This window comes from Hevea brasiliensis, chromosome 6, assembly GCF_030052815.1.
Source record: "Hevea brasiliensis isolate MT/VB/25A 57/8 chromosome 6, ASM3005281v1, whole genome shotgun sequence".
In the NCBI taxonomy this organism is placed as follows: Eukaryota; Viridiplantae; Streptophyta; class Magnoliopsida; order Malpighiales; family Euphorbiaceae; genus Hevea; species Hevea brasiliensis.
Window position 1 is genome coordinate 699,045 of NC_079498.1, and position 20,773 is coordinate 719,817.

Sequence of the window (20,773 nt, forward strand, 5' to 3'; positions counted from 1 at the left end):
TCCTCAAAACTATTTGGTGGCCAGTAAGTCCAATTAGAAGGTCATAGTTGGGATCCCAAGTGCGACGTGCTTATAGGCTGATCTTTCATGATCTCATATTGATTATAAAGTGTATGTGTATTTGTGTTATATAAAAATAAGATTTTCCTCAAAATTATATTTTGAGATGTGATCACTAATACAAACATGTGTCTATATCTTTATCTGACCAAAGAAAAAAATAAGTCCAATCAGAAGACAATGGTCTTTTAAATAGCCTTGGAGGGTCTAGAACCATCAAAACCGTGCCACTGATATGACCCCAAATATGCCACTCCATGTAACCACACCAAAGCATCCTCCCGCAAAGTTAATAGAGAACTAGACCAGATTAATTTTCAAGCTCCGTTGGAAAAACAAAGCATATTGCAGTTTAATCTCTCAATGAGACTTGCACACAAACTATTCACAACTCAGTCTAAAGGTGAAGAGAGAAAACTCACACTTCCCCTTATTTAGATAGCGTAAGAGATAGCTGAAAATAAGGAAAAAGAAAAGAATAAAAGATCCTATAATCAAAAATTGACCAAAAAAAAAAAAACTCTCCTTCAAAACTGGAGAGAGAATCCAAATCTCTTTTATCATTTTACTTCTTGAATTTCAAATTTAATGTAATTATAGTCTCCAATATTTTTTAGTAAATTATTTAATGAAAGTTAATGCAGGAAATGATAATTTTTTTAATTAATTTTTACATCATCTTAAATTGTTATGTCTAGTACATAAATAAGTTATTACCAATAATTTCATTAAAAAAATTGATAAATAAATTTAAAAAAATAAATTATCTTAAATATTTTTATTTAAATTCAATGTACTCGTTATATATGTTTTAATTAATTTTATATATATTTTAATAAAAAAAATTAATTTAATGATTATTGAACTCATTCATATATGAGATCGAGTATATACTAAACTAAAAATAAGTATAACATTTTTAAAATTAAAAGTATGATTTTTTTTAAGTGTTAAATTTCAAAATTTTTAAGAATTTTGCCTTTTTAATATTTGGAGTGATTTCGAGCAGTAAATTCTTAAAAAATTATCGATAACTGAGTATTAAGCTTGGTTAGCTGTAAATCAATGGAAAATTCAAATCAAGTATTCTTTTTCTCTATTTTGATGGGATAGTTGTCATTTGTATCATACTCTATGAAGAGGCTTAATTTTTTGATATTTTTAATATGAGGAAAGTGTATTTAGACATGATGTCTCAAAATATGTCTAAGAGGGGGGTGAATTGGACTTTAAAAATAATTTTCGGTTCTTACTCAAAACCTTTGAAAATTGTAGCTAGGTTCAACTCAATTGACTAATGAGAAATATGAACAATACAGCTCTATTGACAAGTTGATTCAAAGTTAGGCTATATGCAATCAGTATACTGATCTAACAAATTATATCAGCATTCAGCAGAGATATCAGTAATCTGGATAAGTTTTTAACACAGCAGCCAGTGCAGTAAACCAGATATATTAATTGACAGCAGATCAAACAATAAGCAGATTAAGTCAGATATCAGCAGATTTAGCAGTAAACTAATTTTCTCAGTTTGCAGCAAGGTTATCAGCAAACAATATCAACTTTCATATCAGCAAAAGCATATCAATCATAAAGTTAAATTGCATAAATGTAAAGAGCAAGGGTTGAGAAAATGAACATTGAAATTTTTATAGTGGTTCGGCTCAACTAGCCTACATCCACTCTCTCAAAGATCCCACTTTGAGTCTTCACTTCACTATTCTTCTCTTTTAAAGGCAAGAGACAAAAGCCCTTTACAAATCTTCTCACCAAAGCTTTTACAAGTAGCTTCACACTTCTACCGAGTGTTATCCCAAACACTTTTCACAACCAAGCTTCAATAGGTGCTTGAATGACCTCTCATAAATGTTAATAAAGTGTTTAAAACTCACTCTCACTCAATACAACAGAATCTATAAAGAAGAGATGTGTAGATAAGCCAATGATGAGCAATAAAAACACTCTGAGCACTTTGAATGAAAGCTTTTATGATTTTGAACAGTGGAGAGTCTTTCATTTTGTGCAAAATGGCCAAGGGTAGGTGTATTTATAGCTTTGGAACATTTTTGACCGTTTGAGAACTCATTTGAACGTTACAATTACGAATTTCAAGAAAATAGCCGTTATTTTGTCTTTTTCTGCGATGTTGTGCAGAGTTGAGACAGTTAGCATACTAGAGAAAATAGCAAACCAGTTAGCATACTAAAATAAGTAGCAAACCAGTTAGCATACTAGGGAAACTTTTCTGCATAACTATCAAAACTATAAAACTTCACACCAAATCATAGTCAAATACTTTTAGGCCAATAAAGATATTTAAAAGAAAATATTTTGAGGGATTGAAAATAAGTATCATTGACTTCTACTCCTCAATTCTTTTCACAAGCAATCCTAAAAAATAAAACTAACTCTTTATACTATATGTACCTTCATCTTTGATTTTCAATGCAGCCTTGGAAGGTAACCTTTTCTTCTTTTATCTCCTTTGATTCGTCCTGTGTTATCTTTAGAATGTCATCATTTCTTCAGAAGCATGAATCCATCATAAAATCTTTGTGACTTTTCCTTTTGTTCTTTTGAGAAGCACAACACTTAAAACAATGTTAGTTTGATTCTAGTTGAGTTTTGGTATCATCAAAATCTATGCTCCTTTGAGCTTGTGGGGTCAACAATCTCCCCCTTTTTGATGATGACAAAACTCAATCGAATCACCATGTAAATATAAATAAGTGTGAGTATATGTATGAATGTATATGAGAGAATAACTCCCCCTATGTATGTGCTTATATCAACAATTAATCACAAATAACTCCCCCTTAATAATTTCAATGAAATATTCATAAGCACTTTCTTAAGGAGTCAAGTGTGACTAAAGACACTAACTAAATATGCACAATATGCACACTAATCACAAACTGTATATCATTCACAAGTTATATCAACAATATGCACACTATAAAGTTATATCAACAATATACTAATCACAAACTATATCAACCACAAGTTATACCATCAAGATTACTCATTCATTTTCTCCCCCTTTTTGTCAGCATTAAAAGATAATGGGAGAAATCAAAATTCAGTTTAAGTGCAGTGAATAAACAGTTAAAACAGTAACTGATATATCAGACTAATTTAAAGTTCAGAAGAACTAAAAGTAGCAAACTAAGTAGCAAATTAACAGACAGACTGTTAGACAAAATTCAATCAGTAAACATGCAGTATGGTTCTTTATCCTTTCAGCCTGGAGCTTCTTCTGATTGGTTTTGGAGCAGCCATCTTCACCTTTTTTGGCTTGACAAGTTTATCACTCAAGGTTTGAAGAATTTCAGCAGCCAATTCAGTTCCTGGTGTTAAGGGAATAACAGGGCATTGCTAACTCGATTCTGCGTGATAGTACGGACTCTGCTGTCAACTTTTTGCCAATTTTAGCCTTTTTGCCAGATGGTTTATCAGTTTGCTCTTTCTGCTAGCTTCTTTGTTCCTTTTGAGCTGTTTTTGCCTTTCCTTTTGCAGGAAGCGTGGAGCGAGAGTTTGTGGTTACATTTGATTCTGAGTCACTCATATCCTTCCCACTTCCTTCTTTGCTGCCTCCACTACCATTTCCATCATCATAATCATCTTTTTCAGTTTCATCTTCTTTCTCTTCTTCCTTCTCTTCCTCTTTCTCTTCTTCTTCTTCTGTTTCCTTTTCTTCCTCTTCCTCTTCTTCTTTTTCTGATTCCTTTTCTTCTTCTGTTTCCTGTTCTTCCTCTTCTTCTGCAGATTCTTCTTCTTCTTCCTCTTTTTCTTTTTCAGTTTGAGGAACAGAACCAGTAGCAGCTTTACTGGTTTCTCCAGCTTCAGTGTTTGAAATACCCAGATGAACTTTGATTTTAAACAATTCTTCCACAATTTTGTACATCAATGTCAAAGAGCCATCAACTTTAGAATCAAGAGCATTCATAAGAACAGTTTGAAAAGCTCTAAATTTCTGTATTTCTCCAAGTTCAATTTCAATAAATTCCCTCAAGTTGTTCACTTCTTCCAGAATTCCTTCAACATTAACAGTGCCACTTGCACTATCCTTGGAACTAGCACCTTGTTCAAATCTAAGTTTTCTACCATCATCATCTTTTTGCAAGCTTGTAATTAGGATCATATTTGTCCTAAGTTTCTCGGTTTTCAGAGGTATCCCAAAGTCTCTAAACAGACCATTAAGAAGATGGGCATAGGGTAGCTTGTAAGGTGGTTTCCATTTCATAATTTGCTTCAGCATAAAGTAGGCAAGATTAAATTCAATTTGATTCACAATGTGCCAGATAATGCAGAGATCAAGAGTACTTAAATAGTTTGGACTGCCAGTTCTAGGATTCAGCACATAGATGATAAAACTATGAAGAATTTTGATATGTTGATGAGCATGAGTAATGCTAGTTTTATCCTTTACTTCCCCTTTAAACACTTCAGCCTCAAAATCTCTTTTATTAAATCCACCAACAGCAAAAACTTCTTTGTGAGAACAAATTTTATTCCCACTGTTTGGGATTCCTAGGGCTTTGGCTAATCTATCAACCGTCACTTCATAGACTTTCCCTTTCATTTTCACCTTAAAAGATTCATCTCTGTCAGAATCATCAACTCTTAAATTCTTATAGAATTCTTGAACTAAGTCCACATATACTCCTTCAGTGTCAGAGCACAATTTGTCCCATTTTTGATATTCAAACAAGGATTGTAAAGGATCAGAAACTTCAGTAAAAGCAGGCCAGTGGATATACCTTGGTTCATGAATGGCCCTTTCCATATGCATAACTGGAGCTTTTAAAGTCTTTTTCTTTTTGGTTCCTTTTTCTTGGACAGGCTCACTTGTTCTTTTCTTGGGCATTTCTTTTGATTTTCCAATTACTAGAGAAGCGTCTTTTTGTGGAGGAGATGCAGGAACACTTGCATCAGTGGAGTCCGAAGATGATGAATATGTGGTGATTTTTGCTTTGCCTTTTCCTTTTTCCCTTGCCATGACCAATCCCAGAAGAAAATTAGGTCGTATGGACAGTGAAAACTGGGTTCACAAATTTAATGATGTGAGCAGCCAATATATAATCATTCGAAGCACATCAACATATTTCTAACACAACTTAGCATAATGTCAAAAAAAAAAAAAGAACAAACAGTAAGAGATACTCGGGTTTTTGAGAATCCATGGCAACCGATTCATGATTTTGTTATATACCACATTTTTACATAATGCTAATATTCGAAAAAAAAAAAAATTAACAGCTCATTGCGAAAGCAAAAACAAACAGAACAATCTAAAAAAAAATGTAAAACACGATTCCATTAAAGTTTTAGATTCAATACTTGAGACTTGTAGAGACAGAGAATGCGAATCGATACCAAATGCGTTAGAAAATTTTAATCCAACAAGAAGTGGTTTCTTTCGGCAGATTTAGACAAATAACGGGGAATGAAAAAAAATTTTTGGGAAATTTCTTAACTTGGAATAACCGATTTGATTCACAGCCAATGGGTTTCGGAAATTTTTAAGGAAGATGAAGGGAGACAATGGTTTGAAAGGTTGAGAGCGAAATGGGTTTGCAAGTGGAGAGAAGATGCACTCATTCGGGTTTTTGGAAGGCGATGCGACGAAGAGAGAAGAAATTTTGAATTTTAAAACTGAAAAGACACAAATGGAGACATTTGCAGAGGACGGGTACCGTGTATCAGTGGAGAAGCAGTGAGAAGATTGATGGTTCTGAAAAAATTTTGAGCCCGCGCTAGTTTATATGTTAAAAGTCCATTTTGCCCTTAAATCACATAAAGATGCAATGCTATAAATAGAGGGGTATTTAAGTACTATGCTCTTTAAACATGCAGAATAGGCGCTAAAAAAAAAATAATTTTAGAGTTTTAGTACAATAAAACCTGACTTCCAGTTTGCCAACGAAAAAGTAGGAGCAGTGGTAAAGCTTTTAGCAATCATGAAAATTAGCAAACAAATTAGTATGCCACTGTGATCAAATTCTGCAGAATACTGTTCATATCTGATAAGACCCAGAATTTTTCAAATTGCACCAAAAATATCAGAATGCATTTTTAACACTACAAACCAACATATATCACTTCATTTTCATATAGAAACATGAGAATGCATCAAAACTTAATCAAGAGCATCAATCATACCAAGTTCTCTTCTTATTTTGCAGAAAATTTCCTCATTAAGTGGCTTTGTAAAGATGTCAGCAAACTGTTTTTCAGAAGGGACAAATTCGATTTGAATCTCACCATTTTGAAAATGATCTCTAATAAAATGATGTCTAATTTCAATATGCTTGCTTCTAGAGTGTTGAATAGGATTTTTTGATAGGTTTATAGCACTAGTATTGTCACATCTTATGGGAATGTGATCAAATTTAATTTCAAAATCTTCAAGCTATTGTTTCATCCACAAAATCTGTGCAACTCAACTTCCAGTTGCAATATATTCAGCTTCTGCAGTAGAAAGTGCAACAGAGGTTTGCTTTTTACTGTGCCATGAAACTAATGCATGACCTAGAAATTGACAAGTTCCAGAAGTGCTTTTTCTGTCCAGTCTACTACCAGCAAAATCTGAATCACTATAACCAATAAGATCAAATGATTCACATTTTGGATACCACAAGCCAATGTTGTGAGTGCCAATAAGGTACTTAAAAATTCTTTTAATAGCTATAAGATGAGATTCTTTTAGACATGATTGAAATCTTGCACATAAACATACACTAAAATGAATGTCTGGTTTAGATTCTGTTAAGTAGAGTAAAGAACCAATCATACCTCTATAAAGTTTGTTATCTACCTCTTTACCTTTTTCATCTTTCTCCAATTTAATTATTGAGCTCATGGGAGTTCCGATACTTTTCATATCCTCCATTTTGAACTTCTTTAGCATATCCTTTATGTACTTGGATTGATTTATAAAAATTCCATCTTTCATTTGCTTAATTTGCAATCCAAGGAAGAAAGTAAGTTCACCCATCATACTCATTTCAAATTCACTTTTCATCATATTGGAAAATTTCTTACAAAGAGAATGGTTAGTAGCACCAAAAATAATATCATCTACATAGATTTGCACAATAAGCATGTCTTTTCCTAGTTTCTTAATGAAAAGAGTAGTATTTACTTTTCCTCTTTTAAAATCATTTTGAAGCAAAAATTTACTAAGTCTCTCATACCATGCTTTAGGAGCTTGCTTTAAACCATAGAAAGCTTTAGTAAGCTTGTAAACATGATTTGGAAAGTGAGGGTCTTCAAAACTAGGAGGTTGAGCTACATAAACTTCTTCTTCGATATATCCATTTAAGAATGCACTTTTAACATCCATTTGATAAAGCATGAAATTCTTAAAACATGCAAATGCACACAACATTCTAATAGCTTCAATTCTAGCAACCGGAGCAAAGGTTTCATCAAAATCAATACCTTCCTCTTGGTTGTATCCTTGAGCTACTAGTCTAGCTTTATTTCTAACTACATGTCCTTTTTTATCCATCTTATTCCTAAATACCCATTTAGTTCCAATAACAGAGTGCTTTTTAGGTTTAGGAACAAGTGTCCACACTTTGTTTCTTTCAAATTGATTTAATTCCTCTTGCATAGCAAAAAGCCAATTTTCATCATTTTGAGCATCATCATATGTTTTGGGTTCAAATTGAGAAACAAAAGCAACATTACCAAAATATCTTCTAAGTTGAGCTCTTGTCATCATTCTTTGTGATGGACTATCAAGAATGTCATCTTTGGAATGATTTCTATGGTACCTCCATTCTTGTGGAATATCTTAATGTTGAGGTTCCTCAATTTGTAGTTCTTCCACATTTGGTTGGGAGTCTTCTTGAATTTCAACATTTGTGGAGCAAGGGAGTTCTTCTTCTTTGTCATTTTGATCATCCTCCACTAGTTCTTTTGAATCAAGTTCATCTTTACTTGAATTCTTTGAATTTAGAATCTGCTCAATTTCATCATCACAAGAATCTTTCCTTTGCAAGGAAGTGTTAGCATCATTAAAAAGTATATGCATTGATTCTTCCATGGTCAATGTTTTTCTATTGAAAATCCTATATGCTTTGCTATTTGTTGAATAGCCTAGAACTATTCCTTCACAAGATTTAGCATCAAATTTCTTGAGATTGCTGTCTTTGTTATTCAAAATATAACATTTGCAACCAAAGACATGAAAATATGCAATATTGAGTTTTCTTCCTTTCCATAGTTCATAAGGAGTTTTCTTTAAAATAGCTCTAATGGAAACTCTGTTCAAAATGTAGCATGCTGTATTTACTTACGCACTTGAAATATTTTGGCAAACTATTTTCATTCAGCATTGTTCTTGCCATTTCTTGCAAAGATCTATTTTTCCTTTCAACAACTCCATTTTGTTGTGGAGTTCTAGGGGCTGAAAATGTATGATAAATACCATTTTGAGAGCAGAAATTTTCAAACAAATTATTTTCAAATTCTTTTCCATGATCACTCCTCAAAGATGTAATGCAATATCCTTTTTCATTTTGAGTTCTTTTGCAAAAAGCTTCAAATATATCAAAGGTTTCATCTTTATGAGCAAGAAAGAAAGTCCATGTGAATATTGAAAAATCATCAACAATTACAAATGTATATGCCTTGCCTCCTAGACTTCTAGGTGTGATTGGACCAAAAAGATCAAGATGTAATAATTCCAATGGTCTAGACGTAGTTACAACATTTTTTGATTTAAAAGATGATTTTGTATGCTTACCAAGTGCACAAGCTTTGCATTGAAATTCTTTTTCAAATCTTAACTTTGGAAGTCCTCTAACAAGATTCCTTCTAGATAGTTTAGCAAGTGTACTCATAATAGCATGTCCTAATTTTTTATGCCATAACCATGCACTATCATTTGAAGTCATAAAGCATGTTTCACAATTTTCTTCAAGACTTGTTAAATCAAGTAGGTAAATATTATCTATTCTAGCACCAGCAAACATAACATTATTTCCATGAATCTCACAATGTGTAGAAGTAAATATAACTTTAAAACCATTATCACATAATTGACTAACACTTAAAAGATTATACTTTAATCCTTGTACTAATGCAACATTCTCAATGCAAAGATTTTTACCAATAGTTCCACATCCAATAATTTTAGCTTTACTTTTATCACCAAATTTGACATAACCTTCTTCTTTTAAATTAAGAGAGGAAAACTTGCCTTTATTTCCTGTCATGTGCCTAGAGCAGCCACTATCAATGTACCAATGTTCTGTTTCCAGCATACTCCTTAGGCAGACCTGAAATCAGTTAACTGTTCTTAGGTACCCAAGCAACTTTGGGTCCTTGTGTGTTAGTAATATTAGGTAAAGTTCCTTTAGGCACCCATACCTTCTTTGCCTTAAAGGTTCCTTTCCTAATAGGACAAGCATTAATCATATGACCTTTATGATTACAATAAAAGCATGTAATACTTAGTTAAGAAAAGGATGTAGCTTTAACAAAAAATTGTTTGTATTTTCCATATTTCATCAATCCATCATAACCAATTCCAGATTTTTCATTTGTGGATCTTTGATTCCCAAGAAGTATATCAAGTGTTTCTTTTCCTTTTGTAAATTTAGTTAAATCTCTTGTCAAAGATTCAACTTTTGCTTCAAGAATTCTGTTTTTCTCAAGAAGTTGTTCACACACTTCTTTTGATCTTTGAAGCTCATCATTAACTTCCTTAAATAATTTCATTTGAGATTTGTAAAATTCATTTTCTTTTGAAGCCATACTCAAGGAAATATTTTCTGATCTTAAAGCACAATTTTCATGAACCAGAATTTTGCATTTCTTTTTAAAAGTTTTATATTTATCATATGTCTTCACAAATGCAAGTTCTAATTCATCAACATTAGAAAGTTTAAGATTTACCTCATTTTCACTATCTTCGATGTGTGAGCTTTCACCTTTTTCTTCAATTGCCATCATACAAGTGTTTGCAGCTTCTTTGTCACTTGTTTCATCATTTGATGAAGAGTCACTGTCACTCCATGTTGCTGCCATTGCCTTTTTGCTTTTATCCTTTCTAAACTTGTTTTTCTTCTTCAATGTAGGACACTTTGGCTTAATGTGGCCTGGTTTGTTACACTCATAACAAACTATTTCACTTGAATGATTTGGAGTCTTTGGAGCATATTTCTTTGTGAACTTCTTGTATTTGCTTCCACCTTTTCTAAATGCTCTTTTGAATCTTTTGACTATCATAGCCATATCTTCATCATCATCACTTGAAGCACTTGAATCATCACTTGAACTAGCTTTAAGAGCAACACTTTTCTTTTTCTCATCTACCTTTTCAGATATGAAAGCAATACCTTTCTTTTTCTTTTGATCACCTTCTTTCTCATCTTTCTTAGAGATCATCTCATGTGCAATGAGAGAACCAATTAGCTCATCATAGGTGTATTTTCTGAAATCCTTGGTGTCTTGAATAACAGTAGTCTTTGCTTCCCATGACTTTGGAAGAGACCTCAGAATTTTCTTTACAAGTTCGTGTTCCTCAAATCTCTTTCCAAGAGCTTTAAGTAGATTGACAAGATCTGTAAATTTGGTACTCATCTCAGCAATAGTTTCACCAGGTTTTATCTCAAATAACTCATAATCACGGATGAGGAGGTTTGCCTTTGACTCTTTTACCACATCAGTTCCTTCATATGTGACTTCTAGTTTGTCCCATATTTCTTTTGTAGTTTGACATCCTGAAATACGATTATACTCATTAATATCAAGAGCACAATAAAGAATGTTAATAGCCTTGGCATTTGTAGAAATTTTCTTCCAATCATTATCCTCAAATTCAATTTCAGCTTTAGGAATCTGTACCGTTCCTTCACTGGTTTTATAAGGAATATAAGGACCATCTTTAATTATCCTCCAAGCATTAATGTCAACGATTATATAAAGTTTCTCATTCTAGTTTTCCAAAAGGAGTAATTTGTGCCATTAAAAAGTGGTGGTCTAGTGATGGAATAACCTTCAGCTAAGGGGGCAGGTATACCAGCTGAGTTTCTAGATGAACTAGCCATGTGTATGGATCACTCTAAGGGGTTTAATCCTCAAGCAATAGAGACAAGCTCTGATACCAAATTGATGTCCCAAAATATGTTCAAGGGGGGGTGAATTGGACTTTAAAAACAATTTTTGGTTCTTGCTCAAAACCTTTGAAAATTACAACTAGGTTCAACTCAATTGACTAATGAGAATTATGAACAATACAGCTCTATTGACAAGTTGATTCAAAGTTAGGCTATATGCAATCAGTATACTGATCTAACAAATTATATCGAGATTCAAGAGAGATATCGATGTCTGGATAAGTTTTTAACACGACCGGTAATAAACCAGATATATTAATTGACAGCAGATCAAACAATAAGCAGATTAAGTCAGATATCAGCAGATTTAGCAGTAAACTAATTTTCTCAGTTTGCAGCAAGGTTATCAGCAAACAATATCAACTTTCATATCAGCAAAAGCATATCAATCATAAAGTTAAATTGCATAAATGTAAAGAGCAAGGGTTGAGAAAATGAACACTGAAATTTTTATAGTGGTTCGGCTCAACTAGCCTACATCCACTCTCTCAAAGATCCCACTTTGAGTCTTCACTTCACTATTCTTCTCTTTTAAAGGTAAGAGACAAAAGCCCTTTACAAATCTTCTCACCAAAACTTTTACAAGTAGCTTCACACTTCTACCAAGTGTTATCCCAAACACTTTTCACAACCAAGCTTCAATAGGTGCTTAAATGACCTCTCATAAATGATAATAAAGTGTTTAAAACTCACTCTCACTCAATACAACAGAATCTATAAAGAAGAGATGAGTAAATAAGCCAATGATGAGCAATAAAAACACTCTGAGCACTTTGAATGAAAGCTTTTATGATTTTGAACAGTGGAGAGTCTTTCATTTTGTGCAAAATGGCCAATGGTAGGTGTATTTATAGCTTTGGAACGTTTTTGACCGTTTGAGAACTCATTTGAACGTTACAATTATGAATTTTAAGAAAATAGCCGTTATTTTGTCTTTTTCTGCGATGTTGTGCAGAGTTGAGACAGTTAGCATACCGGAGAAAATAGCAAACCAGTTAGCATACTAAAAAAAGTAGCAAACCAGTTAGCATACCAGGAAAACTTTTCTGCATAACTATCAAAACTATAAAACTTCACATCAAATCATAGTCAAATACTTTTAGGCCAATAAAGATATTTAAAAAAAAATCTTTTGAGTGATTGAAAATAAGTATCATTGACTTCTACTCCTCAATTCTTTTCACAAGCAATCCTAAAAAATAAAACTAACTCTTTATACTATATGTACCTTCATCTTTGATTTTCAATGCAGCCTTGGAAGGTAACCTTTTATTTTTTATCTCATTTGATTCGTCCTGTGTTATCTTTAGAATGTCATCCTTTCTTCAGAAGCACGAATCCATCATAAAATTCTTGTGACTTTTCCTTTTGTTCTTTTGAGAAGCACAACACTTAAAACAATGTTAGTTTGATTCTAGTTGAGTTTTGGTATCATCAAAATCTATGCTCCTTTAAGCTTGTGGGGCCAACAAGACACATGTGAAATAAACTTGAAATCACATTTTCTAATTTCTTTTGTGTTGATTAAGATTTTTAATTCTCATAAAAAAAATTGACATTCATGGTAGATGAAAAAAATGGACTAGGAGGATATCCCTATTTAAATTATAAGATAAATTGCTATATATTTTACTTTTTTTTCAATAATATATTTCTTTTTTTTTTTGAGAATAATATATTTCTATTTTTAATAATATACTCCATTGTATTATCATATAAAAATAATAATTTCATAATATTATAATATAATATTATAAATATTTTACTATAATAATTACTTTTTAAAAAATAATTTAATTCAAGAAATAAAAGAATTAGCCACTTTCATTAGAACCTTCCTCTCCTCCTCACCTCGCCTCAGTCCCCACACGCTTGCCTTCTTTGACATGGCTCCTTAAGCCCTCACCCAGAATTCCCAATTGCCAATATTTTTCTTTCAAATCCCTCTTTTCTTATTCTCTAATTTTCAATCCAAGAATTTTTCTTTCTCAAATCCATCATCATATTATAATCAATCGATCAATCAAAACACAAAATTATTTATAGGGTTTCTCATTTCATCCCAAACTTTCACATGTTATCTTCTGTTGATTGATTGATCAGGAACTTCTATAAGATGTATAGCAATTTCAAGGAGCAAGCAATAGAGTACGTCAGGCAAGCCGTACAAGAAGATAATGCCGGTAACTATGCTAAGGCCTTCCCTTTGTACATGAACGCGCTCGAGTACTTCAAAACGCATTTGAAGTATGAGAAGAACCCTAAGATTCGGGAAGCTATAACCCAAAAATTCACTGAGTATCTTCGTCGTGCTGAGGAGATCCGGGCTGTGCTCGATGAAGGTGGCCCTGGGCCTGCCTCCAATGGGGATGCTGCTGTTGCTACCCGCCCCAAGACCAAGCCTAAGGATGGAGAAGATGGTGAGGATCCGGAACAAGCCAAATTGAGGGCTGGACTGAATTCTGCAATTATTAGGGAAAAGCCCAACGTCAAGTGGAATGATGTGGCTGGACTTGAGAGCGCGAAACAGGCGTTGCAGGAAGCTGTTATTTTGCCTGTTAAGTTCCCCCAATTCTTTACAGGTGGATTTTTTTACTATCCCATTTTCTGTGGTGTTGGTTTTTTTTTTCTTCTTTATTGTTTCTGTTATGTTTTATATTTTCACTTTTGTTTCATGAAGCAAATAGATTATGGTGGCGGTTGAACTTGTTAGACGTTTCTGAAATTGTGTGATTTCAGAATGGTTTGTTGTGGCGGGCTGCCTGCAAAATGATTTTTGATACATAATTTGTGCATCTATTATCGTTATAGCAAATTGCTATTTTTCCTACTCTTTTTTCTTTTTTTTTTTTTTTTTCTTTTGATGTCTTGAGTCCATTGAGTTTATTATACTCCAAAATAGTGCCAATGAGAAAATCATTTGAGAACTGCTGGGGTTGCCTTAAAGTAAACTAGTTGAACCTTTTCCTCTACTGAATATTTATCCGATCATCATGTTTGGGCAGTGTTTTGGCACCACTGTTTTATCTTGACTCATGAGATTGTAAATGGGGATTGTGGCATACGTACTCTGTTATGTTTCATATATTATTTGGGCAAGGATTTTGAAATTTGGGTATCTAAGGTTCTTACTGGTTAGGCCAAACGATTAGAATGAAGGCATAAAGAAGGTCTCTTATAGTTGTTATTGCTATAATTTTATTGTTCTTTTATGTCATAGTTGGGTTACTTATTGCAGTATTCTGCTCTTGACTCCATTGTAACTTCTCTATTAACATTTTGAAACAAAATCTTAACTGGCTTTGTTCTGTTAATGCTGATATTTCCTTCGTTTGCTCTTTCTTTTAGGGAAGAGACGACCTTGGAGAGCTTTTCTTTTGTATGGGCCACCTGGAACTGGGAAGTCTTACTTGGCCAAGGCAGTTGCAACTGAAGCAGACTCTACTTTTTTCAGGTAAATGTTCTATGTCACAGAGAGTCTTTTAATTTAGCTGCCAGAAGGTGTACAGTTGTCAGTTTTTATTTAACTAGTCTTGGCATGTTGCCTATTTTGTATATATTTTCTGTTGAGGCAGCACTAAATGTTTTGTTGCCGCTGCTATGTTTTCCTTTTCCTCCATACAAACTTTTCTTCATATAACTATAATGTGGTCATGTATGTTTTTAATTAGGTTGCAAGTTGCTGGATTTTAATTCTCTTTTTTCCCCCTATAGTATTTCTTCTTCGGACCTGGTTTCAAAGTGGATGGGTGAAAGCGAAAAGCTTGTGTCCAATCTTTTCCAAATGGCACGTGATAGTGCTCCTTCAATTATTTTTATTGATGAGATAGATTCCTTGTGTGGCCAGCGTGGTGAAGGTAATGAGAGTGAAGCTTCAAGACGTATCAAGACAGAACTACTTGTGCAGATGCAGGTATGTCTTTTCCCCTTTGTTGGCAGGTGATAGAGAAGAATATCATTCTTTATTTTGCTGCCACTGAAAATGCCAAGATTTTACCCTGCTGTTCATTTTACCTACTTCTGAATGCTTTCTTCTTGGTATCTTCGTAACATCAATTTTGTTGTGACCAAGCCTCTGAGAGGAATTAACAACAGTTGTGAAAAAATCCAGTGTAGATGAGGTAGTGATGTTATTGATGCTGAAATAAAAAGGTTTATGGAATGTTTATTTAATTTAAAATTTTAAATGGTAATCATATCTATGAACCTCGTGTGGTTAGATTTATCTTTTATAATAACTGCTGCCTCTTCATGTTTAGGATACTTAGTTATGAACAGTGTCTTCTGCACTTGTTTGGTCATAATGTCAGATGAGGGAGAGGTTTGAGAGTCAGAGGTTCAAATGACAACAGAATGATTGATATAAAGTTACAATCCCATTAAATGATACTAAAATTGTAAAAACTTTGGAGATAGTATTTTATGATAGAGGAAATAATTAAAATATCGTATGAGATAATCATAAATATTTGCATTGCAAATTGAGAGCACATAATTAGTTTAGAAGTTTTTAGTTCTAGATTTGGGGAGGGAGAGAAGATTGAAAATTGAGAGCACATGATTAGTTTAAAAGTTTTAAGTTCTAGACTTGGAGAGGGAGGGATCGTTTGCATTGCAAATTGAAAGCACAGGATTAGTTTAGAGAGAGAGAGAATTTTTTTTTTTTGAGATGAGAGGGAAATATTTAATTGCACACACATGCTTATTATGTCTTGTCAGTACCTCTGTTTCATGTCTTAGTCTGAGTGTTGTTTTTCTATATATCTATTGCTAATTAGTTTCATGCCTTGTTTAAAAAAGATTTGGTGCAGCACATATGATTATCAAGTTACGGTATATTGTGTAACAATGCCATTTACAGAAGAGAATCACCACTGCACTGATTTTGGAAATAATTATGATCTTTAATTTTGCCTGGGTTCTCCATCTTGCTTCATGTTTTTGTTGGGGGAATGGTTGCATACTCTCTTCAATTTTAACTTGAGTCTTGTACACAAGTATGTGTGCATGCACATGCTTGTTTCATCTCAGTGTCTCTCTTTTCTCATCACTTTCAACCAGGAATGTCTTCCTACTTCCTACTCTCTCACCTTGTAATAAATTTTTCTATGCCACTGCCAGTTAATGTCCTAGGGATTGTGGCAAAATTCATGGGCCAATAAGGGTGAGATTGGGAATGGCCTAAGCTTATCGCTTTGTTGGAAATTATTGTTGCAAGGTACTTGGGTATGAAGTTAGAGTATGTCATATAAAACCTGCATTGCGTGCAAGAAAACAACTGCTGCTCTTGCAAATTGAATATGTACTTTCTTATCACGAAGTAACATCTAAAAGTGGTCCATGGAGGTTCGTTCTTTTTTTTGCTGTTATTATTGTCCCCAGTTTCTCTGTCATGGTGCCTTGAGCTTGAGTAGAGTTTCTAACAACAATAACTAAATTTTAATTCGAAATTAGTTGGGGCTGGCTGCATAAATAATTTTTTATCATTCCACTCTGTTTGAAATCAAATCTTCATTAATATCCAAAAATTGTAAATCTATTAATGCTTTTTTCTACGTCATTTTGGATCTCCCTTTTTTTCTTTCACTTCTTTTTGCATTAACTTATCACACTTCCATACTAGGGCATTTGATGCTCTATATTGTACTTGACTAAACCATCTGAATCGACCTCTCATTTTGTCCCCATTGTGCGCTACATGCACTCTCTAACGGACGTGGTTATTCTTAATCTTATTCATTATCGTATGACCAAACATCCATCTTAAAATTTGTATTTTTGCCACACTCATCTTATGGGTATGTTGTACCTTAAATGTTCAACATTCACTCCTGTACAACATAGCTGACCTAATCAAAGTTTTATAGAACTTAACTTTCACTGTGTTAGGGATCCTACGGTTGCATAGCACCCCTATCGCACTCCATTTCATCATCTTGTTTTGATCCTGTAAGCAACATTCTCATTCATTACTGTGTTCTTCTAGATGATATAACCTAAATACTTGAATTAGTTGCATTTTAACACCAAAATTCTATCCAATCGAACTTCACATCAATTCCTTATATGAGAGCTAACCTTGCAAGATATATATATGCTGTCCTACTTATACTCGCAAGATATAAACTTGCAAATAATGTGCATCGTGGGATATCATCTTGAATATGACTGATTGGTTCATTTATAACGAAGGTAAACAGGTACGAACTCAAAGCCGATCCTTGATGTAAACCCATTGTTTTGGGGAAATTTCCGTATCCTCTCCCACTGTTTTACACTTGTGGTCGCCCCTGTAATTCCTTTCTTCTCTAGCACCCACCAAAGAAATTCGCTCAATACTTTATCATTTGCCTTTTCTAGGTCAATGAATACCATGGAAGATCCTTCTTCTTCTCCTTGTAAATTTCCATTAATCTTCTTAACAGAAAGAAAGACTTTGTTGTAGATCTATCAAAGACTCTGATGTAGATCTACCAGGCATAAAGCCAAACTGGTCTCTAATGCCCTGGTAGTGTCCCTAAGTTTGTGTTCAATTACTCTTTCCCATTGCTTTATCATCTGCCACATCAGTTTAATGCCACAATAGTGTAGTGCAGTGATTACTTTGAGGACCTAGAAGATATTTGAAAATTAGGAATTTGTATTAATAAAAGCCTTATAGCGCATTCAGAGCTTTCAAACTATTGTACTTGTGGTTGGCTTATATCTCCATGCATAAGTTAATTTATGAGTGGAGTTTGGTATTGCTGGTGGTGATTAATGCTTTTATTATCTAACATATCTACTTCTCATTCATCATAGCAATGTGAAATGGCCTTAGGCAATTGCCTGGATAACTCTTGGTCATTCTGCATGTCCTTGAAATTACTTTATTATAGTGGGTATGCTGTGTGCATGAAACCAGTTTTATGACCTTTATGCTTGAAACAAATTGTATAACCCTTTTGTTACATAAAGAGGAAGTAAGTATAGGCAGAGGATGGGAGATGAGCAGCAGCAGTAAAGCAGGAAGTGCTGTGATCTGAGTAAAGGAAGCTGATTCAGGCATCTTGAAGGCAGGGCAACAAGTTAGAGTAGTTAAAGAACTACTGCAGGCAGTTATCCTATTATAGAATATGCTAACTGATCTGTAACTGATTTGTTACATTACAGCTACACAGCAGTAGCTGGATCTGTATAGGTAGTTGCTAACAAGTTGTGGTAACTCCCATATAAATAGAGAGAAGGATTTTAAAGAAGACATTCCAGAGAAATATCATCAATAATATCTTCTATTCTTTTTGATTTCTTTCTATCTCAGTCTTCATTCTCTCTTCTTCCTCTAATTGCTTTCTTTCTTCAATTTCCACTTTCTCTGCTCTGTTAGGGTTCTAAACCCTGACACTTTTCTATTGTTCAAACTAAAGGTTTGCTTCTGACCGTTCTATAATTGATGTCATCCTTTCATTGTAGTGGGTTGCCAACTTCTAATATGTTATATGATCTAACTTTGGTTCTTATATTCATGTTTTTTTTGTTTTTTCATCTATAACTAAGTGGTGGGAAATCAAATTAAAATTGGCCTGAATTGTTTTCTTGCCACTCTTTATATCTCAGTTTTTACTTGGTCCAGTTGATTATGCTATGAACTTGAAGTTGTATTAATTCTAGCTTTGTCTTACATTGAACTGAAGATGATAAATTTGAAAATATCCAACTAATAGATTAATGTATCTCTGCATTTTCCTTTTTGAAATGAAGTGGACCTTATGTTTCTTATATTTTAGGGTGTAGGTAACAATGACCAGAAAGTTCTTGTTCTTGCAGCAACGAACACACCATATGCCCTAGATCAGGTAAGGATATTATCAAAGGACTTTTTCAATTTAATGTTGAATTCTGAGACTATTTGGCTCTGGTGCTAATCTTAGTGATTACAGGCCATCAGGCGACGTTTTGACAAGCGAATATATATTCCTCTCCCAGATTTGAAGGCTCGGCAGCACATGTTCAAAGTATTAACATTTTTTCGTGGACGTAACTTTTATTCAAGAAGTATTTGGCTTTTGACTATCTTTGTGCTATTTTGCTGAGCCTCAAAAAAAAAAAAAAATTTTGAACAGGTGCATCTTGGAGATACCCCTCACAACTTGACCGAAAGTGATTTTGAAGTCTTAGCTCGCAAGACTGAGGGTTTTTCGGGTTCAGATATTTCTGTTTGTGTAAGCATTTGATCAGTTTAGATGCTTTTGATTTATCAGTTTTTTTTTTTTTTAAATTTTTTCTTTAGAGATATTGTAAGAAGGTTTACACCATAGAGTTTTTGCTTTGACTTTGACAGGTCAAGGATGTCCTCTTTGAACCTGTTCGTAAAACACAGGATGCCATGTTTTTCGTCGAGACTCCTAATGGCATGTGGGTGCCATGTGGACCAAAGCAACCGGGTGCTGTCCAAATTACCATGCAGGAACTGGCAGCACAAGGACTAGCAGCCCAGGTAATGGGGTAGATGCCGTTGATATGAGAATTGAGATACTAATTAAAATATAATATCTTCTGTCAATCTTCTGATTATGAGATTAGAAAAGCACATTCATGAATTTCTCTAACTGCTTTAATGAGAAAATGTGCTTTGGATGTTTAGGGATAGAAAGGGTGTATTTTTATTTTAATTTTATGCTTGCTTATCTTTCAAGTTATTGAATTCTTCTTAATGCTTATTAATATGTCTGCAGATCCTTCCCCCTCCTATCACAAAAACGGATTTTGATAAGGTCCTTGCAAGGCAAAGGCCAACTGTGAGCAAAGCTGATTTAGAGGTTCATGAGAGATTCACAAAGGAGTTTGGAGAGGAAGGCTAATGAACGTGGTGATATGATCAATCCATACTCATGAATTCAACTGCTATGATATGTATTTTAGTTGTTACTGCTGGTTCCAGTGAATTGCATCAAAAGGGGAAGCTGGCTTGACTTTCCCTTTGTATTGAGATGAAAAAACTGAATTGAATACTCGTTAAATTGCTTGTTTCAAATTGTGTAAAGAAGATTTTTAGAAATATCATCGCAGAATGTTATTATATCGTGCTGCATCCCCAGCAATTAAATTATCTGTGACTAATTATCTTCTTTGCAAGTTTTTTTTGGAGTTTCAGGCTTTCTGGAATCATGCCTAGGCATGGTCAAATTATGTTTACAAAAGAAGATGGGTTGGGTGTGGGGAGGGCAGTAGTAATTGGCAAATGTAACAGTCGTAAACTCATTCGTTTCCTTGTTCTTTCTCATTTGTTTTTCTTTTCTTTTTGTTTGTGCATGTGTTAAATGCTCTTCATCCCCTGACTTCCACAATGTTCGAGTGCTTCCCCTTGCAGAGCAGCCCGTCGCATGGAGGGTCTTGTATTATTTCTTTAACAACTTGGCAATTTGACTTGTATATATTTAGTGCATGAGATTTGGTTTTCATCCAATGCCATTTGTAAGCGCATATGCAATCCTGGTGATTCTTGGTTGCGTTACGAACGCATTATTCAAATTATTCTTATTTCTATTAGTATTAAATTATGTTAGGATGATATTTTTTTTCCCCTTGTATTATCCTAT

At 33.8% G+C, this 20,773-nt stretch overlaps 1 protein-coding gene across 1 annotated transcript; it reads left to right on the top strand.

The window, feature by feature from the left end:
* Positions 1-13,013: 13,013 nt before the first annotated feature.
* LOC110647127 (protein SUPPRESSOR OF K(+) TRANSPORT GROWTH DEFECT 1) lies at positions 13,014-20,253 on the top strand. Its single transcript, XM_021800810.2, has 8 exons — positions 13,014-13,777; positions 14,544-14,649; positions 14,910-15,108; positions 18,962-19,030; positions 19,115-19,189; positions 19,298-19,396; positions 19,516-19,671; positions 19,910-20,253. The coding sequence occupies exons 1-8, from the start codon at positions 13,312-13,314 to the stop codon at positions 20,033-20,035; spliced, it is 1,296 nt and encodes a 431-aa protein (XP_021656502.1). The 5' UTR covers positions 13,014-13,311; the 3' UTR covers positions 20,036-20,253.
* The last annotated feature ends 520 nt before the right edge of the window (positions 20,254-20,773 follow it).